This window comes from Ictalurus punctatus, chromosome 6 (genome assembly GCF_001660625.3).
Source record: "Ictalurus punctatus breed USDA103 chromosome 6, Coco_2.0, whole genome shotgun sequence".
Lineage (NCBI taxonomy): Eukaryota > Metazoa > Chordata > Actinopteri > Siluriformes > Ictaluridae > Ictalurus > Ictalurus punctatus.
The window spans coordinates 3,480,493-3,501,515 of NC_030421.2; the positions used below are offsets into that span (position 1 = coordinate 3,480,493).

The 21,023-nt window shown below is 40.0% G+C and overlaps 3 protein-coding genes and 1 long non-coding RNA gene across 9 annotated transcripts; all 4 read right to left on the reverse strand.

Annotated features, from left to right (window-relative positions):
• Nucleotides 1–272: 272 nt before the first annotated feature.
• On the reverse strand, nucleotides 273–2,360 carry LOC108266361 (uncharacterized). The gene is made up of 3 exons (XR_001812876.2): nucleotides 2,201–2,360; nucleotides 1,684–1,776; nucleotides 273–1,030 (listed from the first exon to the last, which is right to left on the reverse strand). It is a non-coding gene; the product is annotated as an uncharacterized LOC108266361 (long non-coding RNA).
• A 1,483-nt stretch (nucleotides 2,361–3,843) lies between these two features.
• si:dkey-100n23.5 (cyclic AMP receptor-like protein A) lies at nucleotides 3,844–11,798 on the reverse strand. Of its 5 annotated transcripts, none has more exons than XM_053680722.1 (14): nucleotides 11,567–11,793; nucleotides 9,858–10,035; nucleotides 9,170–9,222; nucleotides 9,015–9,069; nucleotides 7,849–7,905; nucleotides 7,430–7,490; nucleotides 7,187–7,274; nucleotides 7,006–7,095; nucleotides 6,722–6,760; nucleotides 6,004–6,082; nucleotides 5,538–5,585; nucleotides 4,771–4,853; nucleotides 4,545–4,686; nucleotides 3,844–4,414 (listed from the first exon to the last, which is right to left on the reverse strand). In XM_053680722.1, the coding sequence occupies exons 4-14, from the start codon at nucleotides 9,060–9,062 to the stop codon at nucleotides 4,256–4,258; spliced, it is 894 nt and encodes a 297-aa protein (XP_053536697.1). In that variant the 5' UTR covers nucleotides 9,063–9,069; nucleotides 9,170–9,222; nucleotides 9,858–10,035; nucleotides 11,567–11,793; the 3' UTR covers nucleotides 3,844–4,255. The 5 variants fall into 5 exon arrangements, with proteins under 5 accessions (XP_053536697.1, XP_047012264.1, XP_053536696.1 ...); XM_047156308.2 differs by lacking the exon at nucleotides 11,567–11,793 and adding an exon at nucleotides 10,982–11,529; XM_053680721.1 differs by lacking the exon at nucleotides 9,858–10,035 and having other exon boundaries at nucleotides 11,567–11,798.
• A 1,198-nt stretch (nucleotides 11,799–12,996) lies between these two features.
• mid1ip1a (MID1 interacting protein 1a) lies at nucleotides 12,997–14,117 on the reverse strand. Its single transcript, XM_017469530.3, has one exon. It carries the CDS (start codon nucleotides 13,980–13,982, stop codon nucleotides 13,551–13,553), a length of 432 nt encoding a protein of 143 aa, XP_017325019.1. The 5' UTR covers nucleotides 13,983–14,117; the 3' UTR covers nucleotides 12,997–13,550.
• Nucleotides 14,118–16,947: 2,830 nt separating this feature from the next.
• otc (ornithine transcarbamylase) lies at nucleotides 16,948–20,660 on the reverse strand. Of its 2 annotated transcripts, XM_017469522.3 has the most exons (10): nucleotides 20,502–20,660; nucleotides 20,241–20,379; nucleotides 19,506–19,587; nucleotides 19,221–19,308; nucleotides 18,935–19,088; nucleotides 18,734–18,856; nucleotides 18,573–18,626; nucleotides 18,290–18,439; nucleotides 17,220–17,357; nucleotides 16,948–17,130 (listed from the first exon to the last, which is right to left on the reverse strand). In XM_017469522.3, the coding sequence occupies exons 1-10, from the start codon at nucleotides 20,645–20,647 to the stop codon at nucleotides 17,071–17,073; spliced, it is 1,134 nt and encodes a 377-aa protein (XP_017325011.1). In that variant the 5' UTR covers nucleotides 20,648–20,660; the 3' UTR covers nucleotides 16,948–17,070. The 2 variants fall into 2 exon arrangements, with proteins under 2 accessions (XP_017325011.1, XP_017325012.1); XM_017469523.3 differs by lacking the exon at nucleotides 16,948–17,130 and having other exon boundaries at nucleotides 17,220–17,353.
• Between the last annotated feature and the right edge of the window lie 363 nt (nucleotides 20,661–21,023).

Below are 21,023 nucleotides of genomic sequence, written 5' to 3' on the forward strand. Positions count from 1 at the left end.
ATCATCTTAGGGAGTTTTTCCTCGCCACCGTCGCCACTCAGTGGCTTGCTCAGTTGGGATAAATTCGTACCTTTAATATCTGTATACAGTGTTGATATTTCTGTAAAGCTGCTTTGAGACAATGTCTATTGTAAAAAGCACTATACAAATAAAATTGAATTGAATTGAAAAAGGTATATTGCCACATTAAGTTGAAAACACATCACATACTGTACAAATGATCCTGCCACTGAGCTCATTATAGTAACAAACACTTCAAAATACAAAACACACCGATTTAAAGCGATTTTATTTTTCACCCCACGTATGAAAACGTGATGTTATATGCATGTTATCTACTCTTCTTTAATGTAAAATGCTACATACAATAGCCAACATTTGTTAATATAAATATTACAGCTGTAGGAAAATTTCAGATCTGAACAGTCCCTGAAGCAGAGGTTGATGAACAGACCTTCACACTCTACAGCTGAGAGAGAGAGAGAGAGAGAGAGAGAGAAAGGCAATGACTAGTATCCATCAGTCACGCAGGGCAAACTGGGTTTATAAAGGTCATTAAGTAATTTTTCCCCATGAATGTGTTCTAATTTAATATAATATCAGTATCAGCATAATCCCGGTTAAATGTTTTTGAGTACCCTATATTAAAAGGTTTGGCTTCATTTCTTTTTAGTTTATTAATGAATAATTAATAAGTGAAATGTCAAATGTTTATTTGTTTATAGTTTATTGGAAACAATCTAGATATAACTGGGAAATTCCCAGATCTTGATCATTCTGATTAGGCACTTGTAGAATACAGTATATATCTGCCTTAAAATTTGATAGTTAAGGATAAAGCTGTTTTGTTAATCAGGGGGATGTAGCTTTACTGTCTAACACCCAGTAATGCACCGGCGTGACCTTTAACCTCAGGAACTATATTTCTGCACTGCAGTGTCTGCTGGAGGCACACACACTGCGCCATCATCCAGGTCTGGAGATGACATCTTCTCCGCTGTTAACCGCTTCTGACTCTGACGCTTATTAGCTGAAAAACAAACACACAATCTGTAAATACCTCAGTTATTCTATTCCCATCATCAGAGTTCCTAAACGTGTGTGTCAATGTGAAAGTCAACACAAAACAATACAGGCTGAAACACACACACACACATTAGAAGTGGGATGGTCTCACGCTTGTAGAAGAATGACAATCAAGAACCAAGTAAAATATGAACAAAGATCAGATCTCAAAGACTGTATGAAAACTAGAGATGGCCACAACTAGATCCCAAATCTATACCTACTGGCTTGACCCCTCTGCAAAATGACCAAGATTATCCTGGTAAAAAAAAAACACGTAATGGACGATAAGATAAAGGTACTAATCATCAATTTCTCTCTAATCGATACACCAAAATATTTCAGAGATTTCAGTGGTTTACCAGAAGAACCTTATTTCTCCATGACTTTAGTATTTCCATAACATTTCATCAATTTTATTTAGCTATTTTATTTATTTGTTTGTTTGCTTTGGAAAAACTAGTCAATATATTTCCGGGTGTCTCAAGACATCTTGGAAGCCTGTTTACGCTTGTTGTTCCCACTGTAGGCCATCCTACATCCAGTTGTCATGAGTCATTGTCAGGTCACGTGATGTGATCACATGATACTGTATACATTAGTGACACAACAACCCACCTTGGGTTAGGCTACATGGCGTGAGGACAGGCTGGTCTTTTTGCTCATCTCCTCGGACAGCGGAGGAGATCTTCCGTGCCACGTAGACACCAGCTGACAGAACAGATCACACACACACACACACACACACACACATTATTACATGTAAACACTGATATTGTGTAACAGGTAGCAGGGACATTCATTCTGGTTAATACAGGTTAATGTATTAGTTCCCCCAGCCTTAATAATTAGTGTTTTCCTTAAGTCCACTTAGAGAATATTGTTATTGTAATAATAATGATAATAATAATAAGAAGTTATTTATTAATTTATGTATTAGTTTTAATATAATGTTATTGTACTTTAAAATGACTAATACACTACAAATATTCAGACTATAATTCATGTACTATATCTGCACAACTATTAAATGTATGTAACTACGTCTTTCTTAAAGGTCGGTCATTATTTAATATATTTATAAAATAATAATTATTGTTTTTATTTTATTTATTTTTTTTAAAAACAGGCTTACCTTTTATCAGAAGTCATACCATTATGGAGGCCCACGGGTCGCTCTTTCTTTAAACGGAAAGAAAATGAATAAATCTAAAGAGAGAAGTATGTGTTGTTTTGACTGTACTGAATGTTCCAGTCTCGGTTACTTCCGGGTTTGTCGACGCCCTTGTTATGGAACTGAATTACGTCACGATCATTTCCCCTTACAGCCAATCGCGATAGGGCGCGAGCTGCAGCACAGCCAATCAGGAGAGCTCTTTCAAACTGCAAACACATTAGCTTCTCCGAATGCGCATGTACGCAGCTGTCTAAAGTACTTTAATGAATGAATGAATGAACTAAATAAGACATAGCAGCGAGTATCAGTTTCAAAGCATGTCATTTTTGTTTATATACAATTCTTATGTAATAAAAGTGTTCAAAACAGAACGTGTCCACAAGATGGCAGAGTTCGGCAACGTCTCTGAGTATGACTAGGTCATCATGACTAGTCTATTAACTTCCCATCTGTGTTAAGTCTTAAGAAATTTCGACCTGAGAAGATCTCTAATCAGTTAATTAACTCAAAACACCTGCAAAGGTTTCCTGAGGCTTTAATCTCAGTCTGGTTCTGTACGCAACCACAATCATGAGGAAGATGGAAGTCAATGTTGCATTTCATTTGGAAATCAAGGTTCCAAGGAAGAGCGGAGAGGAACAGAATCCACGTTGCTTGAAGTCCAGTGTGAAGTTTCCAGTCAGTGATGATTTGAGGTGCCATGTCATCTGCTGGTGTTGGTGTACTGTGTTTTCTCAAGTCGAGAGTCGATGCAGCATCTACCAGGAGATTTTAGAGCACGTCATGCTTCCATCTGCTGACGAGATTTATGGAGATGCTGATTTCCTTTTCCAGCAGGACTCTGTACCTGCCCACAGTGCCAAAACTATTAGTTAGTGGTTTGCTGACCATGGTATTACTGTGCTAGATTGTCCGGCCGACTCGCCTGACCCGAACCCCATAGAGAATCTGAGAGACACCAGACCCAACAATACAGACAATCTGAAGGCCGCTATCAAAGCAACGTGGGCTTCCAGACCACCTCAGCAGTGCCACAGGCTGATCGCCTCCATGCCACACCGCATGGATGCAATAATTCGTGCAAAAGGATTACAGCCCCAACCGAGTATCAAGCGCATAAATTTTCATAAACATACTTTTCAGAAGGTCGACATTTGGGATTTTTGATTTCCGTGAGCTGTAAGCGTCTAGATTAAAACAAATAAAAAGGCTTGAAATATTTCACTTCATGTATAATGAATCCAGAAAACATGAAAGTTCCACTTTTTGGATTAAATTACAGTGTAAAAAAAAAAAAAAAAAAAAAAGACCTTTAGCAAAATTAATTTTTTGAGATGCACCTGTACACATTGATTCACACTACAATCACACTTGTTGAGAAATCGCAAATTTGAGATGATCATATTCATATATCTGGGATGTTTTCGTGAGGAAGCCACCACAAAACGCACAAAGAACATGTTAAACTCCACACAGACACTAACCCAAGCTCATGGAATCATGGAAACCCTGGAATCCAGAAGCCACTTCTGTCCAAAACGACTTCCAATTACCTCGAGCCATTGTGACAACACAAAAAGACATCGATATACACATCCGCGTGTATTAACATTTTTTATATATTTATTTAAATTATATGAAAATGGTACAAAAATATAGCAGACACTCTGTACATTTTCATAAATAATAAAGTCAAAACATAAGATAACACAAACTGTACAGCTTTAGAGATATTTAAAAGCAACTCTCGAACTAATAAAGCTATCAATACTGAGGATATTAACTTAAAGTGCTCACCTTGCATCGCATTTACAATATGAACAACAATATAGCGAAATCAAGAAAATACTGAAATAGTTAAGTGGAAAAGAGGGATTTTATGATTGTAAAAAACACTTCTCGTTTTCTGTATCATTTTCATTTAACACGACACCGCGATAGGAGAAATGGAAGAGCAGTACGTCCTTTAAAGGCAAGGAGTGTGAACTGTAAATGTGCTATGATGCACGCACATCAGGGTCCTCGGTCCTTCAGGTTCATGTCAGGGCTGTAGAAGAGGACGTTGTTATCGTCGTCGTCCGACTCCGACTCGAGCGCTACTGTGTATCTCACGTTAGCTGGGTGATACTCGCCGATCCTGGTGCTGTCACACAGTCGAGACTGAAGGGCCAGCTGGAACATATACATAATGAGAATTAAACTGCGTCAGTGTACATGTACTTGTGTGTGTGTGTGTGTGTGTGTGTGTGTGTGTGTGTGTGTGTGTGTGTGTGTGTGTGTGTGTAGGGTTCTTGTTTCTTACTTTGATTCCAGTATTGCTGAGCTGACTCCAGGTGTCCTTGCTAAAAACAAACGCGTTCGCCAGGCCATGCAGAGGAGCGCTAAGCACGTGTAGGAGCGTCAGGGAGAACACGGGGTCCTCGGGATACACGGCGTTATGAAGCCTACGGGACCCACACGACACGTCCGTTAATAATGCCACGTCGAGCGTTTCTCCGGTATCAATGTACGTGTTTATGTGTGCTTACCGATTCAAGAGCGGGAAGATGGAGACCAGCAGATATACGGAGGGATACCATTTCAGAGGCCGGATTTCCTCAACTAGAGACATCTAAACGAGAGAGATAGAGAGAGAGAGAGAGAGAGAGAGAGAGAGAGAGAGAGAGAGAGGGGCGGAGACTGACTCTCGTTCTACGTTGATCTCTTGTGGATTAAATGCAAAACAAATAATCCACTAATCAGTGTGAACACTGGTTGTTTGATCGACATGTCACATGCTACGCTTCATAGATTCTCAGTAGATAAATCCGATTCCGATTAGCAAAGTAAGCTATCTTTACTAACCACATACTCTACCAGAGGAATCCAGAACCTCTGCTACTTTCCTCCAAGCTTTATTTTTCTTCACAATTCCCCGAGACGCATTTAATGAGCGGTCGTACGGTAGTATGCGACAGAATGAGATGTCTCCACGGTTATAAGTCCGTCTTCCAGTAAACGCAAAGTAACTGCAGGTCGAAACATCCGAGCACGCAAGCCATAGGATTGCTCCAAGGAATCATTCGAGCCAACTGATTGGATTTTCACCGCGTCATACCTAACCTGGATAGAATACTGAAAATCTTATATCAAATTTTGCTCGTGGCACTGTCGCTGAAATCGTTGCTCTGCGTACAAGGAAGATGAAAACGCCTGTCGCTTTGTCACTTGCTAGCGTGAGCGATCACGGTCGAACTACAGAAGTAGCCCATGGGAAAAACCGTGTCGTTATTTGAGACGTACAACACGGACTCACCTTCCTCCTCTCCCTCTCCGGGTTAAAGGTGCCAAACCAGGACTGCATCTAGGAGTAGTAAAATATAAAACATAAAATAAAATAACGCCATTTCCACATGCCATATATCGTCTCTAGAGGATAGTGAAGCAAGTTACATCATCTACAATAAGATCACGGGAAATATCAACGTGTATACGGTCATGCACGTGTGCGTGTGTGTGTGGGGTTCATGTGGAAATCGTGATTAATCAGAACGTTCTAGAATCTGGTATGCCACCCTCTGGATAATCAGCCCTGCCCTCAGGGCAATCGTTGCAATAACAGAAGACGAATAAACCAGGGAGGTTTAACACCTGTGGCGGGGCTGTATTTCATATTGCTGCAACACCTTGGAATACTTTCGCCCAGATCGAACCGGCTAAACCTCAGCTGCTGCGTCATGTCAGTTTCATTTGGCGTGCGTTTGATTCTGAACGTAACTCACCCTCTTATTGGCCACACAGATGATTCGTACATAACAGCAGCTCATGAGGAAGATGAGGGTGAAGAGCGGGATGTACCATCTGCATAGAAAAGGTAGAGGATGGAAAGCTATTGGATCCTAAACATGTAAAACATGATCTTCGTGACATCACAGCATGATTATTATTATTATTATTATTATTATTATTATTATCTACCAGGACTAACAGTTGATGAAGCAATACATCTACAGAACTTGTAGATTTGTACACTTGTGTGTAATATCAGGAAGATCAGACCATATCTGATGTCACGCTTGTGTGAGATTCATGGCATCCCGTGAAGTCTGGTTTGAGAGACTAAGCTATATAAACTATAACAAGCTCCGGTAAAGCTCTAGCAGTGGGTCCGTTTTTATTACAGCACCATTTTCACAATTACCCGCGCTTACGCATTCGCACACGTCGGTCAGATGTCCTCTTCCTGTGAAAACAGGCCGCACTGTTGATGAACATACCGACAGCCTGGTCAGTCTAGTTTGAAAAACTAGCCCGGGCTAGTCGAGTCATGCTGAGTAAAAGTGTACGAGCGCGTCTACGTGCCCTGTGCCCGAGAACGTCTCTCACGTGAAGAGATAAAGCGAACCGGCACACAACGAAACCGCCACGACGGATACAGACGACAAACTAACACACGAGCACGCTTCTCACAAATCAAACCTAGGTGTAGGTGTTACTTACATGCCAAATCTCCACGCCACGTGATCGTCTGTGATCCAGCTAAACCAGGGATGGACAGATAAAAAGAAATGTTGAAGAAAGAAAGAAGATAAAACAAGGGGAACAGAATGAGAAGGTAGATGGTTCAGACATTTACATGTATTCGTTTAGTCGATGCTTTTATCTACAACATACAGAATCCATTCGGGTATATACCCGAGCAGTTAAAGCTTAAGGGTCTTGTTCACGAGCCCAATAGTGGTGCCAAATCTGAGCTACTCCAGCCTCAATCATTAACAACTCACCACCAGGCTCCAGCTGGACCGTAATACCCTTTCATCAAGGGAAGAATGGACATAAGAAGAGGGATCCCCCATGCTACAATATGGTACGGTCTGAAAAACAACATTAACACGTTCTAATGTAGATCCAAAAGTGACAACAACAACAACAACAGAGGTGTAATCCTGTACAGATGTTCCTTACATCTCATAATGTTCAGTCCTGATCTCCCTGACCAGGTTCAGGTAAAGATTCAGAGTGATGAGACATACCCAGGCCAGAGCACTCCAGTCTGCAACACACAACCGTAACACACTTACAACATACAGTACACACACGGCAATGCAGTCAGGCGTGTCTCAGACACATACACACAAAACAACCACGCTGTAAATACAGAGCATTCGCCCGGATCGTTGCTGACCATGTACACGTGTACACACTCACCAAAATATGTTAGCCACCAGGCTTGGAAGTCACACAGAGCGCCCTCGGGGTGAGACTCTCCCTGTACAGACGGAAAGGAGGGGATATTTAAAACAACAAGCAGTCTGACTCCGTTAAATAAAACACAGAAAAGACCAAATTAACGTACATGGATTATTATGTGGAATTCCTTGTGTGAGGCACCTCCTTCGTTCTGATTAGGCCCGTGTTGCTTTTCTCATTGCTTTATTAATAATCGTGTCATTTCGTACGCTTACAGCACTAAAGCACTGAACAGCAGAGAAGAAGGAGAGGAGAAATAAATGCCCAGAAACCCTAAACATGAAATTCATCGCTCCTTTGCTTCTCCTTTTCTGCTCTCTTTACCTTTCACTCACACACACACACTTTCATCCATCAGTTAAATCGGACCGACTCACCATGACGTACGCGACACTGTCGAAGAACGCTGCTACTGTTAGACTGACGACCATTTTCTGGAAACGGAAAGAGAACAGAACAGTGTCTGATAATATTCCTGTCTGATCACTCAAGAACAACCCGGTGTTACAGAAGGTTGGGGAAATCTTCCAGGAAGTTGTGTTTTTTTTTTTGTTCAGTCTGGCCTATGAAAACATTCCACATATCTTTACTGGAAGATTTATAAATGATGCATTCTGTGCAAACAGGATATTCAAATATATGGTTTAAAATATATATATAGTCTCCTCCGAAAGTATTGGAACAGAAACGCCAATTCATTTGTTTTTACATTTATGGTATTTAGCAGGCGGCATTATCCAGAGCGACTTACACTTCTCATTCATACACCTGAGCGGGTGAGGGTTAAGGGGCTTGCTCAAGAGAACAGTGGCAGCTCGGCAGTGCTGGGGTTTGAACTCCCGACCTTCTGAGCAGTGGACCACCATACGTTTTTCACTACACATTTCGGTTTGAGAGATTTCACTTCCTGAAATTTCCATCGAGACGTGTTAAACAACTCCAAACACGACACTTTTTATCGGAACCCACCTATTTTGTCAAGCGATTGAAAATATCGGTACGTGTCACTGACAGGTGTTTCTTGTTGCCCAGGTGTGCCCTGTCAGATTGATTAGTTTGAACAATGAATAGCTCTGACTGTCTGCTCACGGTTTATGTCCTGGGATTCGCCTGCCTTTGTTGTTAAAAAAGGGTGAAGAAATCCATCGTCTCGTATTATATCTTTTGATCTCAAAACAAATGTCTTCGGCGTACAGCAAAAACTAAAGAATCGGCCTTGCCCGTTCGAATACTTTCAGAGGGGACTGTTTTTATTCATTTTCTACGCTAAACAAATGACTTGTCTCAACATCAAATAAGGCATTACTAAACAACAATGCATAATATTCATTATTACATCATTATTATTCTGTACACTACAGAAACAGACTAGTCCAATGATCCTCCTCATTTCAATTACTCCATGTCTGTAGGACCCTAAAAGACAGTCCCCATGGTGAATTCTGATTTAATAATAATAATAATAATAATAATAATAATAATAATAATAATAATAAGTAGTTAGATGTCTGGGAGTGTACTGTTAATGATCCATGCACACTACCTGAGCCAAGGAGCTGTATCGGCGAAGCAGCCATACCACAAATAACATAAAGAGGCTGTGAAGAGAAGAAATGACATGATCACTGACAGCAACTGAATCCACAAATCTCTCTCAAAATAATAAACTAAACAAGACGAGCTGAACATGATAGTTACCATGCAACCAGAGAAAACGCCCCGGTGGCTCTCTTCACCGTAAGAATCACATCCTGTGAGAAAGGGGGAAATATAAATATATATATATAAGAAACAAAACACCATTTCACAATACAATAGAACAGTCACTTGAAGTGTTCTTCAACCTGATGAGTAGACCACGCCGAACCTACCCTCTGTCCAGAGAACCAGCGCTTGCTTTGGGTTAAAAATCGCTTCACTGACCACACGGTTTTTCAGAGCTGACCAGAACACATTCTGGACAAACAAACCAAGCACCACGCCAAAATAGAAGCACAGTAAGGTCTTTCAGTATTTCACTAAGGTCTTTTCAGGATCTGCCAGTATTGTAGATATTTCCCCTGAATACCAGGCAGGCTACAGTACAGAACTATCAAACATTTACAGAATCATACTGGTCCAAATGCATTATTTCTATAATAACAATTTTTTTTTACAGCATAGTTACAAGACGTTGTAATACGAGAGTTATCTTTTATAAGATTCTTTTATTGTGCCTGTTCAGTCTGTACGGGACTTTGCTGAATTTTTTGCGATCATTATTATCTTCTCTACCATATCCACACTCAGTCGATTTTTGAAAAGGGATTATGAAATGATGTTATGAAGAAGAGTAAACACCGAAGAGGTAATGGAATGTCGTGTTTTCTTTCTCTTTCTCTCTCACCACTCAAGCAGTAAAAATGTTGAATGACAGGTTCATCGACAGCTCGTGCTGAGGTGTGGCTTCCGGGAGCTGTACAGGCCAATTATTCTGTACACATTTAGTACATACTGATGCCTCAGCTGTTGACTGATCATGTCCAGAGTTAGACCTGGCGGTGTTGTTCAGGATGCCATTCTCACTGGCAATGAAAAAATGCATTACACTCTATATACATCCCAAACAATAGTTACATCAAATAGTCAAACACTGGAGGCACCGTCAAGGATTTTATTAAACATGCCATAGAGCTAGGATTTGTTGATCTTTTATTTAAATACAAGTCGTGCCACAGCATTTAAACACTTGATTGCAACTTGACTAAAAGGTCTTAAACTCTATAGATTAAAAACTATAAACTGGAATGAATTCAACCACACGGAGTGTCAATGTCTCTGCCATGATGAATCTGGCAGTGGAAGAAGTGTTGCTCTTGAAATAATTCATTTTCAACATTTTAATTCCTCCCTATCCAGCTCCCCCAAGGGTAATTTACGATGCTAAACCCCACCACCAGGTAATTTACAATATTAAACCCCACACCCAGGTCATTTTAAAATATTAACCCCCACACGTCCCACCCAGATAATTAAAAATATTAAACCCAACACCCATGTAATTTAAAATATTAAACTTAAGTGAAATTGAGTAAAAGTTCACTTAATTTAGCGTTTAGTCAATTGTTAAATTAAAACCGTGGAGAGAGAGCGCTTTCCTACATACATACATACATACATACATACATACATACATACATACATACATAGCAGACCACGCCCACAACTGCCAAGGGTTAGCACAGACCGTGATGTCACTTCCGGTTCTTCTCTGTGAGTCAGCTCATCTGGCTCAACTCACCATTAAGAGCCGACTCTTTGGGCTAACTGCCTTTTGTTTTGTTTTGAACCGGACTCGGTTTGAGATATTGTGACCAGTCATTGTTATTCTTTGCCTAGCTATGGCTGAACTTGCTTCATAAACTTTTACTCGATATATTTTACAGAACAGAACTACATTTCATTATAGCTACATCACAGAACACATCCAACCATCCTGGCCCTCTCCTCGCCTCTGTCTCAACTACTCACACATCGGTAGTCACTCGGGTCTGCACTGAAGAAAGTACAGCGGGAACTGCTGTTCTTGTCTGTCTCGACTGAATGTCCATTTGCCACATTTTCCATACTTATTCAGTCTACCAGCTTGCCGTTTAGCTCTGTAGTCATGTCTTCCTTCAGGCACATCTCATCACATGAGCTCTCGACCAGCCACACTGAGTTTATACGGTGTTCGGAGAGGGACAAACAACACGAAACGCTTTAACCCTATAGCGGAATCGCCCAGGAACATTAATAGAGTGGTGCAAGGATGACGCCATTTTGTACCAGAACCCGGAAGTTAGCATCACACGACAAAAACCTAGTAAGATTTTCCCATAGGCTTTTGGATTATCGCAAAAAAAAATTAAAGATACTACCACGTTTTATCCAACAAGATAAGTTTCACAAACAAACAATTTTTATGAAGTTTGAAGCGTAAATACAATCGGCAGAAATAAAAAGCTAACCCTACGCTATAAATGTACTACACCGCGGTCGCTCGACTTTAACGTCACCATCACCGTGCTTCCGAGAACTTTCCCAAACTTCATTACAAAAAAAATTCCATCTTACGGATTTATTCTGTGGATGAATCTTCATCCACGTTTTTTGGGGGGAATTGTGTACAGCAAACCTGAACCAGTTTATCTGCAAAGTTTTTTCCTGTTCGACGTGATTACGTTTAAAGTCCCCGACAATGTCTGTAGTCATATTTCGCAACTTGTTAGCAACCGCCTTTTTCAACACACGTAAAAGCTTTTTAAAAAATAAACATAAAATCACGAGTGGGGCATTAATGTTGTATTTTATATCGTAGAATAAAACATGAAAATATTTCGAGCTTGTGTTTCACCACAGACCTTATTTCAGGCTTTTAAACAAAATCCCATTCCAAAAAACCCCCCCAAAGATTTCTGGGAACGATGGAACCGGAAGTGCTAAAATGCTAAATCGTTTCCGGGTTTTGGTGATGTCATCACTGCGCCAATCTGTATTCAGTTCTGATATTCACAGAACATTTTGAATTTGTGAAATTTAATTCAGCAGTTACGGATATGGTATATTTTAAAACAAATGGTATATATTAAAGAAATCAACTGGTATTCAGTGCAGTGTATATTTATTTATACGTATTTATGTTTAATATTTTTGTTACTCTTTTAAACTCATAAGATTTTGGAACTCTCTCTGCAGATGTTCGCCAACGTTGTGGTTTATTTGTAATATTATAGGCCTAGGTTTTTTTTTTGTTTTTATTTTTTCTAGTAGCATAATTGCTGAGCAGTTTATCTCATGCAAATGAGCTGAACATACATTTATTTAATCTAAAACAGATCTTAACAAATCTAATCATTAAAAAAATAATAATAAATTACATTTTCAACTCTATTTTGCATCAGAAAATGTTCAAAAATATAATCCCAGTATTTATAAAAAATAAAAATAAAAAGTCAGCATGTGTTTGTTTATGTATATAATGGGAATAACCTACCCAACCATTAACTCTTCAGTATTCAGAAAATATGGCGCCGGATTATTCTGTAATTCCTAATTATATAGCAGATCTGTATTTCTAACAGATCTTTGTGTTCATTTCTCTCAGTGCTTTGATTGTACTGCCTCATGATGGCCTGTCATACTTGCATATTTTCTTAATCCTATTTTTAGATAACCCACATCAGTTTACAGGTATGCATTGTATGCATGGACTGCGGGCAAACAGGTAGTTTTGGTGTAATGAACTGAAAAACAACATATATAACTTCTAAATGGCTAATTTAGTCATTAAGCAATGGATTCCTATAAGGTATTGCACACAGTCAAGGTAAGGTGTGTTGTTTTCCGCGCATGTTGTAGTTCCTGTAATTTTTTCTGCCCCATCTGGTACTTTTAGGATTCAGAGTAAATATTTCTTACTTTACCCAAACCACCATCCATCCATCCATCCATCCATCCATCCATGGCCACTGAAAATCAAAGATCACACAGACGAGCAGGAATCATACACTGAACACATCAGGTTTATTTTACTATAAAATAATCTCCAATATATATATATATAAAAGTTTAACAATGAACAAAATGTTTCGGACAAAAAATAGCACAGCGACAACAAACATCTCAAGGAGCTCTTCATGACTTGTACTATTTCAGAGCATTCCACATCATTGATGGACAGGTATAGTTTCAGATCATTTTCCTTTCAGTGAAACTAAAAACAAAACAAACAAACAAACAAACAAACAAACAAACAAACAACAATAAATACATTCAGCTGTTCAGTACAGTTGAAGAGGTGATGTTAGAGAGGGATTGCATTCATAAGACCATATTAGTCCTCAGCCCACTCTCTACATTATAGTAACACATATAATGCAACATTTAGTTCCCAAATACATTGTATATTTTATAGGACAAACTTGTGCAAATGGGTGGCTTGACACTTGGCGTCAGTTTTGGTCAATACCGAAAATGATGTTAGTCCTAAAGGGAAATACTTTCAATCCAGAAGAGTTCTCTCCTCAGGATGGTTCGAGTCTTGGTCCGTCTTTCTGTGTCACTGTCCCCATCCAGATATACCGATCTCCTGCTTGTAGCGGTCGGTGAGCTCGTTGGCGTGGCTGGTGAGTTTGGTCAGGACACCGTACAGGCCCTTCAGATGGAAACGCAGCAGGTTCTCCAGCTCTGCTTGCTCGCTCATCCCGGGCTCGCCTGCTTTCTCGGCGGGTCTCTGCGGCTCCTCGCCTCGCAGCACGGCTCCCCACTCGATCTCGTTGCGGATGGATTTCAGCTGGGTGTAGTAGGTGTACATGTCGGCCTCGGCGGCGCGGAGGTATTCTCCAGCATCTCCGGCGGTCGCCGGCGGTACGTCACGCAGCAAACTCGGCACCATCACCGTCTCGTCCATGTTATTGACGGCGCCGATGAAGCGGTTCATGGCCGTGAACAGAGAGTTCTTCTGGCACTGGAGCTCGGGCACGCGCATCATTTTCTTTTCTCTTTTGGATAATGCAAAAGTTAAATAAGTAAATAAATAAATAAATGAACAAACGCGTTGATTTAAAGTTTTTCTTCCTTGAGCTTGGTTTTCTCGGACTGGTTTGCTCCACCCCTGATCAGATTTTTTATCCCTTTTGGGAGGACAGGGTGTGACCTCACAAACCTGTTAATCCGGGTTACACAGAGAACCGGATTCCTGCTGCATGAGAAACTCCATCTAATCTACACATCCACACCAGTATACACAAGATTGACTGAAACTGGTTTATAAATTATGGTGGAGTGTATTTTGTAATTACTTTCAGATGCACCATTAGCCCTTTTAATGCATGGAATATTACACTGACTTTGACGTCTACACCCTAATATTAGTATCCTAACTGTTAAACCTAGCATTATTTAAATAAATAAATAAAATAAAAATAATTTTTAAAAAAAACTCCACGTTTTTCTCTACAACAACAGATTATTTATTACAGGCTGTTGCTCATTATCTAGGGCAGTGGTTTTCAAAGTGGGGGCCGCCAGGGGGCGCTCAACAATTTGGTGTGCCCATCCCTCCCTCTAATATGTTTTCTCTCACTCTCAGACAATCACACACACACATACACACACACTCACAATCAATTCCTAATGTAATGTCATGTAAAGATGTAAGATGTAACTATTAATAAAAAAAAGGGGGGGATATATTCAGAAGTCTGTATTTTTTGTGTTTTAAAGACATCTTGCAAAAGGCGGGCCTCCGTCAAATGTTAATGCCGTTTGGAGGGCCTTGCCCTGGAAAAGTTTGGGAACCCCTGATCTAAGGTGTTCTTTATATATTTTAGCTAAAGTATTTAGAGCAAATTATTTTCTGGTTTTCTTTTCCTTTTTTTTTAAATGAATTAAATTTTTTAAACAAATGAATCGATTACATGACATGGAGTGACATTATCACTGTCATAATCGATGGGAAGAAGAATTCATGACTATTTCTACAGTTACATGTGGCGCGACCTGTCTAACCTATCAAATCCCTTGGTCTCGAGTAAAGGGCGGGACTTAATTCTTTCTCTCCAATCACATGCGTGACCCGAGGTAACCTCAGGAGAACTGCGCCCATTCAGCTTATACATAACAGAAGGTTAGGCCAAAAAAAAAAAAAAAAAAAAAAAAGGACTTTACACTGCATTACAATTCCCATCATTATTATTTCCAAATTAAAACTAGAAAGCGTTATTGAAGGTAAAAAAAATTAATAAATATATACAAGTGCTTGAATACGTATGCTTGGATATAAGTGAATAGGTGCACAAGACTTTTCATTTTGTACCCAATAGTATCATATGACATTAAGTTGAATTTTTGCACTGATAAAAATGTATTTTTAATATTTATATTCTCTCATTCGGTTATTTTATATTAGTGTAATGTTAGTTCTGAACATGTGAACACACACACACACACACACACACACACACACGACACACACACACGACATAAACACTGATTAATGGAGATATGGAGATAAGTTCAGGGGTTTCAGTCTAAACAGAAATTAAACACACAGTGAAAGACTCTGTCTCAGTGAGAAGTTTCTGGTATTATGAGAATGTTGTACTGGGCAAAAACCTGCTCCACTACTTTACCCTTTTTACGGCTCTTTGTGTACCACACCCTTTCGATCATTTTCTCTCGTTCTCTTTCATTCCCAGACAGAGGTGCAGCTGATAGCTAGACCTTTTCTCAAATTCAAAGCAGGGATGCAAATTAATGAAAGGAGGAAATGCTGAGACCGTCCCAACCCCCAAACACACACTTTCAATTCAGTTAACTCAATTCAATTGTATTTGTGTAGCGCTTTTAACAACGGACGTTGTCTCAAAAAAGTTTTACAGAAACATATAAACACAGGATAGGGATTTTAAGTGTGTGAATTTATCCCTATTGAGCGAGCCGGTGGAGACGGTGGTGAGGAAAAACTCCCCGAGATGATACGAGGAAGAAACCTTGAGAGGAACCGGACTCGGAAGGGAACCCGTCCACCATGGATGATCTCACTCTTATACGGGACACCCATATCAACTCCCTTTATGAGCGTATGCAGAACGCTAAGCTCAAATGGGTCTTTCTAAACACTGCCTTTTTGCTAGTGATCACATCAGCAAAACATTTGGAGAACTGGTTTCCTTGAGGATAAGCTTGCCTTCCATGTATTGGTGGGCAGATGACCCCGGAGTGACCTTGTCGTCTATTACTCGCTTTTATAAACCGATTCATTATTGACTTTGCAGCATTCCATGAGTAGGTACCTGCCGAGTGTTCCTTGTTATTCCAAGTATGTGCCTTACAATACTAAAGCTTTTCACACAGATCATCAGGGATGCAAACGTTTGCAAACCGCACACAATGTTTGTGTAGGTCAAGCAATATAATTATAAAATAAAATATTCCAATTAATCAGTGAAGAACTCTCTAATAAAACCAAAAAATTGTAATAAATTATGCGAAATGAGTGATTCTGACGAGGAGGGCCCCAGTTCAAATCTTGTTTAGGACCCAGTTTGATTGTTGCGAGAGCCAGTCCTGACAATACTATAATTATCCAGAAAATTAAGTGAAAAAAATCAACAGGGCTGGAAGTAATAGAGCTGCTGCAAGTGTATTTTTAATAATAAATATCATTAATATCAATAATTATCACTAAATAAATAGTAAATGACTTCAATGCATCATTTGCCCAATTCTTTATAATAATAATAATAATAATAATAATAATAATTATTATTATTATTATTATAATTATTATTATTATTATTAATAATAATAATAATAATAATAATAATAATAATAATAATAAACATGCTTGTTGCGCCCTCTGCAGGCTAGAGAGTGAATTAATCAATAATCTCTCCAGGTTTAATCTGCCACACACTGGAGCTGTTCTGTCGTAACAAAATCCATAAAAAAAGTTTCAGTCTTTTATTTATTTATTTTTTTAGCTTTTTTAAATAAAGTGATTACTGGAGATGAATTAACGAACAAAGATGAAGAGATCCTGAACTATTTAAGGACTGAAGTTCAGTACTGAAACACTACAGTTTCAGTTTGGGGATCTGAGGACTGTAGTCGGTCAGGATACACGCGATCAACCCCTACAGGGAAAGGCAAGAATTAGGCAAATTCACACGTACTCGCACACCCAGAAACTTAAACACACACCCACAACCCACATCCATATTACCATAATGGTCCATTTGCGGTTTTCAGCCTCAGGAAACACCAGTGAGCGTGGCGAGTAGAAAACCTCGTCGTCCACTTCTTCTGACTTTCGTGGGAGACAGTGCAAGAAAGTCCAGTCTTGCGCTGCTACACTTCCTGTCTGAGAGCCAATCGGATTGCAGGTTAGAACCGATCAGTTTGTCATCGGAAAATACTCAGGTTTTCCTGATGAATTAAATGATGCTACAGAGGGGTGAATAACTAATAATGACTCATTCATCTTCTGTAACCGCTTATCACTATTGCTGGAACACCGGAGACGGAAGAGGTGGAATGAAACCGGAGAACCCGGAGAAAACCCGAGCAAACATAGGGGAAGGACCTGCAAAACTCCACATAGATAGTGACTCAGGATTGAACCTGGGACGCTGGAGCTGTGACAGCAGCGCTACCCGCTGCACCACAACACCACCTGATAGAAATAACGAGCAATGGATAATGCACCAAATAAAAATTCCATACACAATGCTTTCAATTCTCCACTAAAACAACTTCCTAACTTTCCTTTAGCAATAATTACTACAGGTCGAGCGATTGATGGGTTTTGCTGATTAATCGGCACCGGAACTATCGGTTATCGGCAACTATCGGTCGCAGGAGCGTCTGAGAAAGGTCTGCTGTCATTATACAGCACGAGAGCGGCCTCTAGAGGCGAAATAAAAACTATCACTGACTAATTTTGTTATTTGAATGAAATGAATTAAATTATTTGAATTAAATTTGTGTCATTTGAAGTGCTTATTTATTTATTTATTTATTTATTTATTTATTTATTTATGATGTCTCTATTTTTATTTGTTATTCGGAGTGTTACTTTTTGGTTCGGTTTAATAGTTAATATATATATTAATATAAGTAAAAGGTAAGTAAAACAACCCAAAGCTGACGGTTGCACAAGGGCAACTCCGTGGCATCTCATGATCAGTTAGTCTATGCATTGGCAGAAATGTCTGCGTGGATCCGAGTCAGAGAAACTGAAATTAAATGTACTAAAAAAAAAAAGTGGAATCATGTTAAGAAAGACTCGTGTACCTTCATGGTGATCTTGTAGCCATGGAAGTCCTTCAGCCTCTTCATCTTTTCATCTTCCTGGCCCATGCTAATCCACGTGTCTGTCACCAGCACATTGCTGCCCTGAGCTGCCTCCAGTGGCTCTGAAAACAAGTGCAGCTCTGTCCCAAACTACAGAGTGTGCACACACGGATTTATGTACATTTACTCACATATCCACGATCACGTCCCGCTATTGCCAGATATTTGGTTTGGATTTGGAAATGTTAAGTTTAGTGTTAACCAGAGCCCTCCTGTCACATACCTCTTTAGAGAGACGCAGCGCCTCCTGAGTGACATTAGCATCTGGTGCATAACCCTAGGAGATAGGAGAGAGCATAGAGGATTTTTTAATTACTTTCTGCTGCACATGTTAGCGCACAGAGGCATGTGATTCTACACTCAGAAGCTGAATTAAGGGCTAACCTTTGGCGTAGCTATTCTCAGATTTATTCCCAATTTGGCCGATGACATCATGAAGGAGTGGAGGACATTGTTACCATCACCTATCCAAGACATGGTCAGGCCCTTCAAAGAACCGTAATGCTCCTAGAAGAGAAAACAGCATAAAGGATAAGGAGTACATCAATGCCAGATGAAAGGGTTTGTGTGTGTGTGTGTGTGTACCTGCAGAGTGAGCAGATCAGCTAGTATCTGTATAGGATGGTAAAGATCAGAGAGGCCGTTGATAATTGGTATAGAAGCTTCCTTATCCAGCTGCTCCAAAGTGGAGTGACTGTACACCCGGGCTAACACAATATCAGTGAAGCTCGAGAGCACTCTGCAACACATACACATACACATACACACACACACACACACACACACACACACACACACACACACACAGTCTTATGCAGAGGTACATGTACTTACATGTCACTAATACACGTGCATAAACTTGTGTTCAAACCTGGCTGTGTCCTTTGTGCTCTCATTTACACCCAGGTGAATATCCTGAGGGGTAAGGAAACATGGATGTCCTCCCAATAGAGCGAACCCTGGACGGACACACACACACACACACTCACACACAAGCTGTCTATGTGGCATTTTTGTCTTTTGCTTCTTTTCATTCACTATCCACTAGTATTCAGTGTGCTCAGTGACCGTGTTGCTTGACCCTCATTCAGTTACTCATGTCTGAAACACACGCTTACTAACTTTCACACACACACACACACACTCTCTTTTGCACCTGTTTCAGTGGACATGCGGGTCCTAGTGCTTCTCTTCTCGAATATCATGGCAATAGATTTGCCTTGAAGGAGAGGAAGATACTAAAAATATAAATATAAACCATTAAATCATTAAGCACAAAACCGAACGATCATCAACATCATCATCATCATCATCATCATCATCAATGCCAGATCAGATTAGTCTGTGCTAGGAAGACCAAATGTACTAAATGATGACCCTTCTGAAAACAACAAACAAACAAACAAACAAACAAACAACAGAAACCCTCATAGAATTTGCAATGGTTTTAACGGTTATAATGGCAATTGTATTAATACAAACTGTAATGGTCCCTGTGGTAGGTAGTGATAATAATGATAATGGTTTTAATGGTTAGCTGATGGGGTGCATGGTTCAATTCCCGCCCTCCCCCAGTCCAAAGACATGCATGGTAGGTTGATCTGCGTGTCCAAAGTGTCCGTAGTGTATAAACAGGTGTGTGTTTGTGCCCTGCGATGAATTTGCACCCCGTACAGGGTGAACCCCACCTCATGCCCCATGCTCCCTGGGATAGACTCCAGGTTCCCCACGACCCTGAAGGATAAGCGGTACAGAAGATGCATGGTTAGCTGATGGTTTGTCATGGTATTTGTAGTGGAAACCATTAGAATTTCTGTGATGGTTTCTCCATTGTTTTGTTTGTTTGTTTGTTTTTCAGCAGGGGAAAGTCACTCTTGAATGAACCTGATACCTGTCCTTCATGCTTGATCCGATGCTTTAGGTCAGCAGACACCCACAGGATGTGCTTGATCTCATCGGGGTTGAAGTCTTTCAGCGTGAGGAAACTGCGTCCCTTCAGGTTCACACATCCTAAAGATGTCCTCCCCAGCCTAGTGTCACAAAAAAAATACATCAGATATACTTCTCATTATTGTATATGACTTTCACTAACAGCTTTTCGACTCCCAAAACAAAGACGTTAACAGTTATCCCACATTTCACGAGCACTCACCTGAAACTCCGTGCCTGGTCAGACTTGACAGCTTTAAGGCTGTGCAGAACGGTGTTCCTGAGGGCAAGCATGCTGATCAGAAGTCGTGTTACAGCACAGACTAAAATAAAACCCAAACTCTTCTCAAACCCCGCCTGCGCTTTCATCAGCCGAGGGCGGAGCTGCTCGTACAGGACACGCCCACAACTATCTCCTAAACTCCGCCCACTTGCGGATGTTTTGAGTCATCGCAAAGGCTTGAGAAGGCTGTGTTAAAGAGTAGTATTGATAGTTTCCTCCAGAGCTCCTGAATCCCAAATGAATCCTAATGTGTAATACCTGTACACTTAGGGTAGTGCTTGCTTAGTATCCTGTTTGTCTTGAATTAAATGTGTTAAACATATAGGCTTATAAATAATAAAATAATAATAATAATAATACACTTGGAACTGTTCTGCATGTGGAAATTTCTGGAATAAAAACTGTAATTGATAGGCAGATTAGTGTTGTACATATTTGAATAATGATCTTATATTATGTGGG